The 11,476-nt window shown below is 41.2% G+C and overlaps 1 protein-coding gene across 1 annotated transcript in view; it reads left to right on the top strand.

Moving 5' to 3' along the window:
* The first annotated feature begins 453 nt into the window (after positions 1 to 453).
* Positions 454 to 11,476, top strand: part of HCN1 (hyperpolarization activated cyclic nucleotide gated potassium channel 1) — a 291,636-nt gene continuing 280,613 nt past the window's right edge. The window contains exon 1 of the mRNA XM_065406546.1: positions 454 to 812. Coding sequence (XP_065262618.1) covers positions 454 to 812 — 359 coding nt within the window. The remainder of the gene's footprint in view (positions 813 to 11,476) is intronic.

Raw genomic sequence — 11,476 nt, 5'->3', positions numbered from 1 at the left:
TCCCACTCCCGTGGACACACGCAATCCCACACATCCGCTTCCAGGGGGACACACGTGCAGTTAAAGATAGACACACGGAGCGAGGCGCGCGCGCGCACACACACACAGAGTCTCTCTCTCGCCCTCCCCTTCTCCCCCTCCCAGCTCCCGAGCCCCTCAAGGACTGCGGGGCGCTCAATGTCAGGCCAAGGGAAGCGGGCGGCCGAGCAGAGCGCGGTGCGGCGTTGCCGCCAGCAGAGGGCAGGCGAAGGGAGCGGTGCGAGCGCCGCGGCTTCCCTCCCTCTGTCCCCGGCGTGTCAGTGCCGGCTGGGCTCGCAATGCCAGGAGCAGCAGAGGGGCTGAGCTGCTGAAAGGCACCGGCGGCGGCAGGGAGGGAGGCGGCCGGCCCGCTGGCTGCGCTGCCCCGGACTCCCAGTGCTGCAGGAGCCCGGGCCAGGCTGGAGAGCGCACAGCATGGAGGCGGGCAAGCCGAGCTCCTCGCCCGGCAGCCGGGACGATGGCAGCAGCAGCGCCAACGCCTTGCAGGCGAAGCCGGCGCTGGGCAGCCCGGGCGGCGGGAAGGAGCACGGCAACTCGGTGTGCTTCAAAGTGGACGGCGGCAGCGGCTGCGAGGAGCCCGGGGTGGGCTTGGAGGAGGCCGAGGGCGCCGGGCGGCAGTATGGCTTCATGCAGCGCCAGTTCACCTCCATGCTGCAGCCCGGGGTCAACAAATTCTCCCTCCGCATGTTCGGCAGCCAGAAGGCGGTGGAGAAGGAGCAGGAAAGGGTTAAAACTGCGGGGTTCTGGATCATACACCCCTACAGCGACTTCAGGTGAGTCCGGGCCCCCCGCGCGCTCCCCGGGGAGAGACCCGCCCGGCTGCCCCGGGGCGAGGGACCCGGCTCACAGGTGCCTTCTGCACTCAGGGACCCCCGCCCCGGCTCCCCTCTGAACAGGAAAGGGACCCCCCCCCCAGGCAGCGCGTGGACAAACTTTGGCAAATAAAGTGCAGCCAGCTGTGCAGAGCGCCGCCGTTTGTAGCGCGCCCCGGGTCACGCCAGTCCCCCATTGTGCGCACCCTGCAGCGTGTCTAATGGCCGTGCGCTGGGGACTTTCTCTGGGAGGAAAGGCGTTGGGGGGGGGGGGGGGAGTGGAAAGGAGCTGCCTGGGGGCAGGCGGCATGGTCCCGCGTCTGGAGTGTGGCTCTGAGCGTGTGCCCAACGCGCACGCCTCGGGATAGCCTGGGGCGGCATCTGGCATCTCTTGTCTTCAGACGCCGTAGGAACCCGGTGCCATGGCCAGCAACGAAGCCCCGCCGGGCTGTGCAAGGGCAGGACCTGAAACCCAGCGCTGGCTTCCGAGTCCCCGAGGGGGGAGGGGAGGAGAAGTGTTTCCAAAAACGCCCGACGACCTTGGCTTACATTGTGATTACAACTTTGGGGGGGGGGTCTCTTCCGGTCCCAAATCTATGTAATATACAGCTTCACGGGGAGAAGAAGGAAACAGGCAAGGTAGAGAGGCAAAGCTCAAGACGAGAGTTGGTGCGAAAACAGCTGGAGGGTACTTTTTGCCAGTCGGTGCATTTTGCAAACACTTGAGACAGACATCCCTTGTCACGTTATTTTAGAGTGAGAACTCGCTGTTCGAGCTTTGCCATTTGATGCTGAACGCACGGCGTGAGCTGTTCAGAAATATTTAAAGGTTATATATCCATGTGAATAAAATGCATGGACTTGAACAAGGGCTAGGTGGACGGAGGGGGAATGGAGGTTTGCTTAATGATTTTTTTGCACAGAAAGAGGTTTGTTCCTATTTAATTTACCTGGAGCTTGAAAGTCATCTAGAGAGCGCTCCCACCTTGAGCTATCGTTGTGTACTGGGGAGAAGGAAAACAGGGAGAATTTCTACCCGGTCCCTAAGTGGGAGCTAGCCGTGGTGCTGAATGATATGGTTTCTGAAAATCCCGGGCCAATGCTAAGCATAACCTTGGAATCTCTGCCCTTGTGTTTCCTGGAATATGAAGTATGTCAATGTCCATATATACCGTAGAAAATATAATTGTGCACAGAAAGGGCACAAAAGATGCTGAAGAAGCAGACAATGTTAAGAATCGATGACCTTTTCAATTTAATCCATTAATAGTTGGTTTGAAAGCATTTCCAAATTCATGAGGTCTGTCAGGTAATATAAAGCTAAAAAGGTTCTGTAGTATTCTCAGAGAGGGGAAAATGACCTTGCCCACATCAGGAAAAGCTTATTTTGTTTCACATAGTGTCACATTATTGTATTATGCCAGGAATATATTGGAGTTCATGCTTCAAAGGAACTCAGAAATCACTTATTTCTATTTTTTCAAATACTATACAAAATTTGCTTATGATTTAAGTATATTATAGACTTTAACTGCACATACATTTTTTTCATAAAATTAGAGTGCAATATGACTTTTTATAGTTAAAACGGTAAATGTAATATTCAATTAGAATGTTAATGTCAAAATATTTTGATTCGCTTTCAAACATCAAAATATACAATTAAAATAAAAATGTATTTCCAAAAGGTACAATAATAAACATATAGGGAGAACTGTATTCATATTAAAAATCAATTCTTGTGAAGAATTAGTTGTTTTACTACTTCATAAGAATTGGTTGGATGCCTTTGTACAATTTATTAATTGCAATTATAGTAGTACTTTCTGAAATAATAAATGTGCTTAAAAGGGTTGATAGTGTAAGTAAGCAATTCATCAGTCTCTTCATATACATAGAATAGTGAGTGACTGTCATAGAAAGGGATACACCTGTTTAAATCAAATAGTTACACTGTTCTATTAAAGAAAGAAGTAGGTTAAATAGTACATTTTTCAAAAGAAATGAAAGAGAGATTCTTATTAAATCCTTGGTTCCAAAGGGACTATTTGCAGAGTGATGTATCACTCAATGGGATGTACTGGAACCTTGCATTCAAGCCCAAGTAAAGGTCAGCACAGCTATGAGAGGAGCAGAGCAGTCACTAAATTGTGACTCTCAGAGTCACGCTTCAATCCTTGCTTTGTCCTTGATCCCTAGGGGCAGTAAGCTGCATTAGCTCTTTTCTTGGAATAGTTTTTTCCCCTTTCCATGCTAGCTTAGCTGCACTGGCAGGTGCATGTGGAGAGTGGAGCGGGGAGTCAAGCTCCACCTATTCCCCACTTGTCCATCCACGCCCTTCCTGCCTAGGAAGGGAATGTAGCAGCCTGCACAGGGTCTGGTGATGTGGATAGCATGCGCAGGCAATTAAGGAGGATCATTATGCCCCCTTGTTTCCCTGCATGAGTGGGCAGCCAGGCTCACAGTTCAAACTAAAGTGAGTAATTGTGGCAGAGTCTCGAATTTTAGGCAAATGTAGAACATGAGTAACTTTACTCATGTGAGTATTCCCATTAAAATCAAGTGGACTACTCCTATGATTAAAGTTATTCAGGAGTATACGTAGTTGCAGAATTGGACTCTTAAATGATATATACAGTAGAATAATATTTTATGTGATATTAGTTTATGAATTAAATAGATTTCTGCCTTACAGGTGGAACATTTTATGCTGATAGACTCAGATGAAATAGATGACAAGTATACTGATGGTAATCTAACACACAATAAGGACTGACCTTTTTTTAAAAAAAAAATGGTATGAACAGTAGTGTGGAAAGCTCATTGCATAATATGTAAAAACTCAGTAATTTGATTCAGTTACTAAAATTGTTGCTGTGTTTAGCACCATGTTTTCTGGAAGCATTAGCTTGTCTATGCTGCAGAGAAGACTGTGTTCTCCATCAGATATGTATGCTTTTGGGGAAAGAAGTTCCATAAGTATTACGTAGTTTCCCCGTAAAGGGATCATTTGTTTCCAGTAGTCTCTTGCAAGTCTCCATCTTCTGGGGTTTAATGTCTAATTAGCAAACCATTATGTAAGCTCTGTACTAAATACATGTCAGAAACTCTGTAGAATGCCTCCATTTATCTCTTCACAATCTACCGGTAATTACTGAATCTATAACCCTGGATAAGATTTCCTTTTGACTGTGATAAACACACTGTTGTAACTCATACAATTGTTTTTGATACAGGGTGTTTATTAAAATGCTGAGTGTCTTCTGTGGGATGTAGAGTGTGATCCATTGAAATCAATGGGCCTGCTCACATGTGTAAGGGCTACCCATGTAAAAGATAGTCGCAGTATTGGGCCCTTAATCTATCAAGCATGCTGTGAAATAGAACACCGATAAAGAGATATTTGAGTTGCTCTGAATGACTCACTTATTTTTGTATATGTTTTAATCATTTGATCGCATGCTGATTATTGTATTTAATGGCTAACCTTGAAGTAGTATGACTTATTCATTATCTACTTCCTCTATTAGGGATATTTTATATGGCTGATTTTCAATTGGGTGCTCGCCCCTAATTACTCAACCCTGCAACATTTAGGTACATCAGTAGTCCTATTAACTTAATTGGGACTGATCATTTGTGTTAGGGTCTCAGGGTCAAGCCCTATGAAATCTTTCTTTTATACATGACAGACTCACAAATCAGCTCACATCTTCATAGAATCTATGCAATTGTGCATATATTATATAATATCAGGCAGTATACATACAAAAGTGAATTAGGAAACAAAAGAGAAAAAAACCTTAAGATTTAGAAGGGTGGATATTCTGCTTTACAAAAATGGCATTCAACTCTTGACAGTTTTAATTGTCAGAATCCCTGTGCTGAAATCTTCTATGTTAGGGGTTCAAATCCTCCTCCTCCTTTTATGATGCCTGAAGAAGAAAAAAATAAAGCCAGTTCTAAAACTTCAGCAGAAGAATTCAGGGTTTAGTGAATGGAAACGGGGTATGCCAGATTCAAACCTTAAATACAACTAATATTAAACAATAGTGGTTTTTATTTATATTGCATCTACCCAGATCCACAAAGGTGCCTTAGCCCCAATTTTGGCTCCACTGCAATCCACAGGACTTCTGCCAAACCCTGTACACACTCACTTGATGCCTAAGTTTTCAGAGTAAAAATGTCCTAGGTGCCTATGTTTCTGTCTCTGAGCATGTGCATTGTTGCCTCCCTCTGGGAATCCAGATGTCTATTTCCCTCCTAAGTCCTAGAGCAATTCACAAACCCAGGGAAGATAAGCATTCATCCACTTAAATTGCATATGGGGCCTGATCCTGTATGCATGCTCATAGGCTGCCTACTGGGTTGGATCCCATTCAAATCTGGCCATTGGAGGTGGTGGTACCACCCACTTTATTATGTTTTAGCTCAGTAGTTAGAGCACTCACATGGGATGTGGGAAACCCAGGTTCAATTTCCCCCTCTCATTTTCTAAAACTAGTACGGCAATTCTTATGAACAAAACTTTTACAGAACATGAACTCTTCCTTTTGTGTGCATGAAAATGGAGAAATATAGGATAGTTTGAGTATAAAAAATGTCATTGATTTTTGGCCTTTTGCTTACTATATTCCCACAACTTTTGAACTTTTCACTGAGCTCATCCTACTACATTAGCTAACAGCTGACATGACAAAATTGCAGCCTTAACTCAATTCACGGAAGCATTTAATCAATATCAGGGAATACTTCCTGGCAATAAAGTCTACTAAGCTTTGAAATAGTTTCCCAAGTGAAGTACCAGATGCTCCATCATTTCTGACATTTCAAAGTAGATTGGACAAAGCAATAGGAAGTGTAATGTAGGGTCTAAAACTTTGTCTTCATGGAGGAGGGATGGACTAGATGACTATTATTTTAATTTGCATAATGCCTCACTAATGGCAGTCACTATATGACTTGTTTGTTTAATGCTCAATTATCCAACTTGACTAACTAAAGTTAGTCATCAATATTTATTTTAGACATCTAAATACCAGTTACAAATACTTTTGTTAAAATTTAGGTGCATCGATAGTATCCCAGTGGGATGAGGGACATGGTTTCTTGCCCCCTAGTCCTCTCACCATCATCAAGCAGAGCTGATCAGACATGCAAGTGAAAGCATGCTTCCCTGACTAAGGATACTGCAGTAGGCCCACACCCTCTGTACACCCTAATGCTCTGGGAAGGACTATGCCTTCATTTATTTAAAGAAATAATTTCATTTGACTGATACGTTATCCTTATGGCTGAAGATAGTGTAGCATTAAAATGCATGGTCTCAGCCCAAGTGCATTTCCAGTATTTCACTAGAGTGTTGTTGTACTCTAGTATAATAATACATTCATTACATTGCATCTCAGAATTAAAATATGCAATTTTCTTTAGCATTTTTTTCCTCATCTTTTTACAGGCAGGTCAGTATTTCTAATTTACAAACAAATTCTAAGAAAGTTAATTTAGATGCAGCAATATATCTAGTCACAGCGGGAAAGAGAACTCAATACACTTAGCAAAAAAAATCCAAACTCTCATTTTTTCAAACTACTTTCAGTTTAACTTAGAATTTTCCCATAAATTCTGTAGCACCCAAAGGAAGTGCACATCAGTTCTTGTTCTTCATAAGAAATGTTCACCTTTTAGTATTCAGCTAGTCTCTGCACATTCCAAACAAATATATGTATGTGTACTGTGTTCACTTGTGCCTCTAGAACATGGTGCTTCTTGGGCATTTTTGAGACTTTAAAATTTTGTGCTTGATGATTAATCGTATCATGGTAATTTTTCACCTTTGCTTCCTGTACTATTTGCTGATTTGTTTGTTCTTCAATGATATAAAGTTCTTGATTTTATTTTATTTTGAAACGTATACGTTGTGAGATCAGCATGATATTTGGAGTTGGATAAGAGGATACAGGTTACATTAGCAAGGGGAAAACTGTTCTTATGAGCTGCCAGTCACTGTATTTTGCAACCTTTTTGTTGGCCAATTATCCTAGGCAGCATTGGCATCCACTTCAGCAGAGCTCTGTCCTTGTTTGTCATTTTATAAAGGTATTTCTGGAGTGACCCATTTGGAGGAATTTGAAGTTAGTGTATTGTGTGGTGTATGCATGACACAGTGATTAGAGTACAGAACTGAGAGCCAAGGTTGTTGGGTTTATTCCCAGCTTCACCCATAACTTACTTTGGCAAACTAAAATGACTTCTAATTTTGAATGTCTCTGTTCTGAGAGTCCAGTGTGAGATAGATAGGTGTCTCAAGACACTCAGAAATAATACCTACTCAACTAAGAGGAATATTGAATATTGTGAGGCTTAATTAATGTTTGTAAAGTTATTTTGAGAGTCTCAGATGGAAGGCACGATATAAATGCAAAGTATTATTTTTATGAGAAAAATATAAATGTACAAACAATAGTGAAAATTCACTTAGTTTGCTGAAGTATGAATTTCTCAAGCAATGTGCTGTCTCCTTGTGCTTTCACCTGTATGTGCGAGAGCCCTACCTTTCTATCAACATGAAATTTTTAAGAGAAGAAACTCTTAACCTAGTTTGTAACATTTAATTTTTAACCGTACAGTACAGTGCTTGTTAATTGTTTGAAAGGCCTTTAGCCATCTATTTCCTTGGTTCTTTCCCAGAGGCTTGATTTAATTTTAAAAATTAGAGTATTCAGTTCTAATTATTGGAGGGCTCATTCTAGACATATAGCAAGGTATGTTAATAACCAAAAACGGTATCAGCTGGAGTCAACGTCAGTGGTATTTGAAGGACACTGTCATTTAGCTTTCACAAAAATTGTATGTGAATAGAGTGTTGGTAGTCAGAATCCAGAAATTCAAGCAAGTTGCATGATATTTTGAAATAGACCCTTTCCCCCCCCCAAACTCCTAATGTTACTGCTTTTGTTCATGGTGCAACTTAGTACAAAGCCAGAATAGACCTGTTTTTGGAAAATGTTTATTTCATTTCCACAGAAATACTTTCCATCAGTCTGCAGAATAAAATAACTGAGGCCAAATTCTGGTCTCAGTTACACTGGTAAAATTCCCTCAGAAGGGGTTGTAGCTGCGTAACTGAAAGCAGAATTTGGCCCTTCCACTCTGTTATATAGAAATCTATACAATGAAGTATGTTTTTCAGTAAGTTGTTGATTGATATCCTAACAGATTTCAACACACTGCTGTGTCAAATCAACATATTTTCCAAATATGAAAAAATATCACAAATAAGTGATACTTGTTATGCCATGTAGCTTGTTTTGTCTTGAATAGGTAAATGCTGAAATAAGACAGGTTCCTTTGAATATGAGATTAGAAATGGTCAAAGCAGTAAAAGAGTTTAATTATAGACAATTGTCACCGTGCTTCCGTGGGTCACAACTGAGAATACCAAATTCAGGACAAACTGCTGAGAAATAGGGCAGATATACCCCAAAAACTTGAGGTTATTCTCCCATGAGATATACCAAACCAGCAACAAAAGTAAACTATTTCACCACACTGGTGAAGTCAGAACAGCAGTTTCCTTAGGCATTCCAGTTCTTGTATCACCAACAAAAACACTAGACTTAGAGATGAGTGGTTCTTTAAAACCAATTTAATCAACTAAAAGGTGGTTCTGATCCCAAAGGACCAGCCACACCCCCAGGTCAATATACAACTCAGATCTTACCCAAAAATCACGCTGTTGCCAATCCTTTAGAATTTAAAATCTAAAGGTTTATTTATAAAAAGAAAGAAAGAAAGGTGAGAGTTAAAATTGGTTAAAGGAATCAAATACATATAATAATTGCAAAGTTCTTAGATCAGACTTGTAGCAGTGATGGAATAAACTGCTGGCTTATGTCAAGTCTCTGGTTGCTTCCAAATCATTGGAAGGTCCTTGATTCCTTGGTTAGAATGCACCCGTTAGTATAAATCCATAGTCCAGAGGTTTGAGCAGGAAAGAGGCAAAATGGAGATTTTCCAGTGCCTTTTATAGCTTCTCCCATGTGGCGGGAAACCCATTGTTCTCACTGTGGAAAATGACAGCAACAAGATGGTGTTTGTAGTCCCATGGGCAAGTCACGTGTCCATGCCTGATTCTGCTTAGTTATAGTAGAAACCATTACCTATACCTCAAATAGCACATTCACAGGAAAGTCCATTCAGGGTAGGTGGGCGTCTTCCATTGTGAGTTAGACGTTCTTTTGGTGGGCCACTCAATTTGAATAGTCCTTCCAAGATGTGCTGGCTAATTACCTTGTGGGTGTTACCCCAGGAGCAAACATTTAGAAATACAGGTATAGAGCCAATACTCATAACATCAAATACAAAAATGATACATGCATACAAATAGCATAATTATATTCAGCAAAGCATAACTTTTCCATAGACATGTTATTTGACCTTTGTACAAGATTTGTTGCAATTATATAACAGTGGTAGCAAAAATGATCTACATGGTCATAGTTTATCAGATAACGTCACAACAATTATAGAGTTAAGTTTGATAGTGTTTGGAATGAATCTGTTTTTTGCAATTTTCTCCCTTTATCTATCAAAAGAGGAAAAATGGAAAGCAAGCATTGCAAATATTCTTTAACAATATCATACTAAATACCATGGACCAACTTCTGCTTTAAATTACACATGTACAACCTCATTGAAGGCAAACCGATTTAAAGAAAAATGTGGCTTGTTGCCTTTTGAGTGTTTTTTCTTTTTTTACTATAACTTTAGGCTCCAATCCTGCCAAAATGTATGCATATGCTTAATTTAAAGCATGTGAATAGTTCCACGAGAGTTAAGCATGCCTGTGTTTGCGAGACTGGGGCCTGAATCTCAAATCATGTACATAATATACTGATAACCTACAGATTTGCTTCTATCACCATAGTAAAGAGTTTGTCAATCTTCGAGTAGTGACACTTTCTCTGGATTTCAGAGGCTTTTTGATGATACTCTCCCTCCTCCCAAACTAATAAAAATCCACAAAGGTGCCTCTCTACACTTGTATGTCTGGCTGATTTCAATGGAAATTAGGATCCTAAATACTTTTGTGTATTGGGACCATAGACAAGTGACCTAAAGAAAGTTAGAGTAGTCAGAGTTGTGGGCAATATGAGGAGATTTTGCAGTAATAAACATAAAATCCTGCACCAAGGAGAAGAAATAAACAGAACAGATACAAAATTTCAGTACCCAGGAAGATAATGGAACAAATAATTAAGCAATCAATTTCCAAACACCTAGAAGATAATAAAGTGATAAGTAACAGTGAGCAGGGATTTGTCAAGAACAAATCAGGTCAAACCAACCTAATAGCGTTCTTTGACAGAGTAACAAGCCTTGTGGACGGGGGGAAGTGGTAGATGTGGTATATCTTGACTTTAGTAAGGCTTTTGATACTGTCTTGTATGACCTTTTCATAAACAAACCAGGGAAATACTAGATGGAGCTACTATAAGGTGGGTGCATAAGTGATTGGAAAACCATTCCCAGAGTGTAGTTATCAGTGGTTCACAGTCAAGCTGGAAGGGCATATCAAGCGGGGCCCTGCAGGGATCAGTTCTGGGTACTGTTCTGTTCAATGTCTTCATCAATGATGTAGATAATGGCACTTATATACTTATAAAGTTTGCGGATGATACCAAGTAGGGAGGGGTTGCAAGTGCTTTGGAGGACAGGATTAAAATTCAAAGTGATCTGGACAAACTGGAGAAATGGTCTGAAGTAATTCTGAAGGATGAAATTCAACAAGGACAAATGCAAAGTACTCCACTTAGGAAGGAACAATCAATTCCACACATACAAGATGGGAAATGACTGCCTAGGAAGGAGTATTGCAGAAAGGGACCTGGAGGTCATAGTGGATCACAAGCTAAATATGAGTCAGCATTTTACACTGTTGCAAAAAAAAAAAAAAAAAAGCAAACATCATTCTGGGAGGTATTAGCAGGAGTGTTGTAAACAAGACATGAGAAATAATTCTTCTGCTGCACTCCACGCTGATATGGCCTCAACTGGAGTATTGTGTCCAGTTCTGGGCACCATATTTCAGGAAAGATGTGGACAAATTGGAGAAAGTCCAGAGAAGAGCAACAAAAATGATTAAAAGGTCTAGAAAACATGACCTATGAGGGAAGATTGAAAAAATTGGGCTTGTTTAGTATGGAGAAGAGAAAACTGAGAGGGAACATGGTAACAGTTTTCAAGTACATAAAAGGTTGTTACAAGAAGGAGGGAGAAAATTTATTCTCCTTCACTTCTGAGGGTAGGACAAGAAGCAATAGGCTTAAATTTCAGCAAGAGCAGTTTAGGTTGGACATTAGGCAAAACTTCCTAACAGTCAGGGTGGTTAAGCACTGGAATAAATTGCCCAGGGAGGTTGTGGAATCTCCATCATTGGAGGTTTTTAAGAGCAGGCTAGACAATACTAGAAAATACTTAGTCCTGCCATGGGTGCAGGGGACTGGATTAGATGACCTCTCGAGGTCCCTTCCAGTCCTGTGAGTCTATGATTCTATGAAAATTGGGGAAAATAACCGAGTATGCACACCTGTCACATTAAAGCAAGAAATCTATTTTAA

Source organism: Emys orbicularis, chromosome 6 (genome assembly GCF_028017835.1).
Source record: "Emys orbicularis isolate rEmyOrb1 chromosome 6, rEmyOrb1.hap1, whole genome shotgun sequence".
Taxonomy (NCBI): Eukaryota; Metazoa; Chordata; order Testudines; family Emydidae; genus Emys; species Emys orbicularis.
Note: the sequence above shows the minus strand (reverse complement) of the source record. Positions and strands in the feature narration are given on the sequence as shown.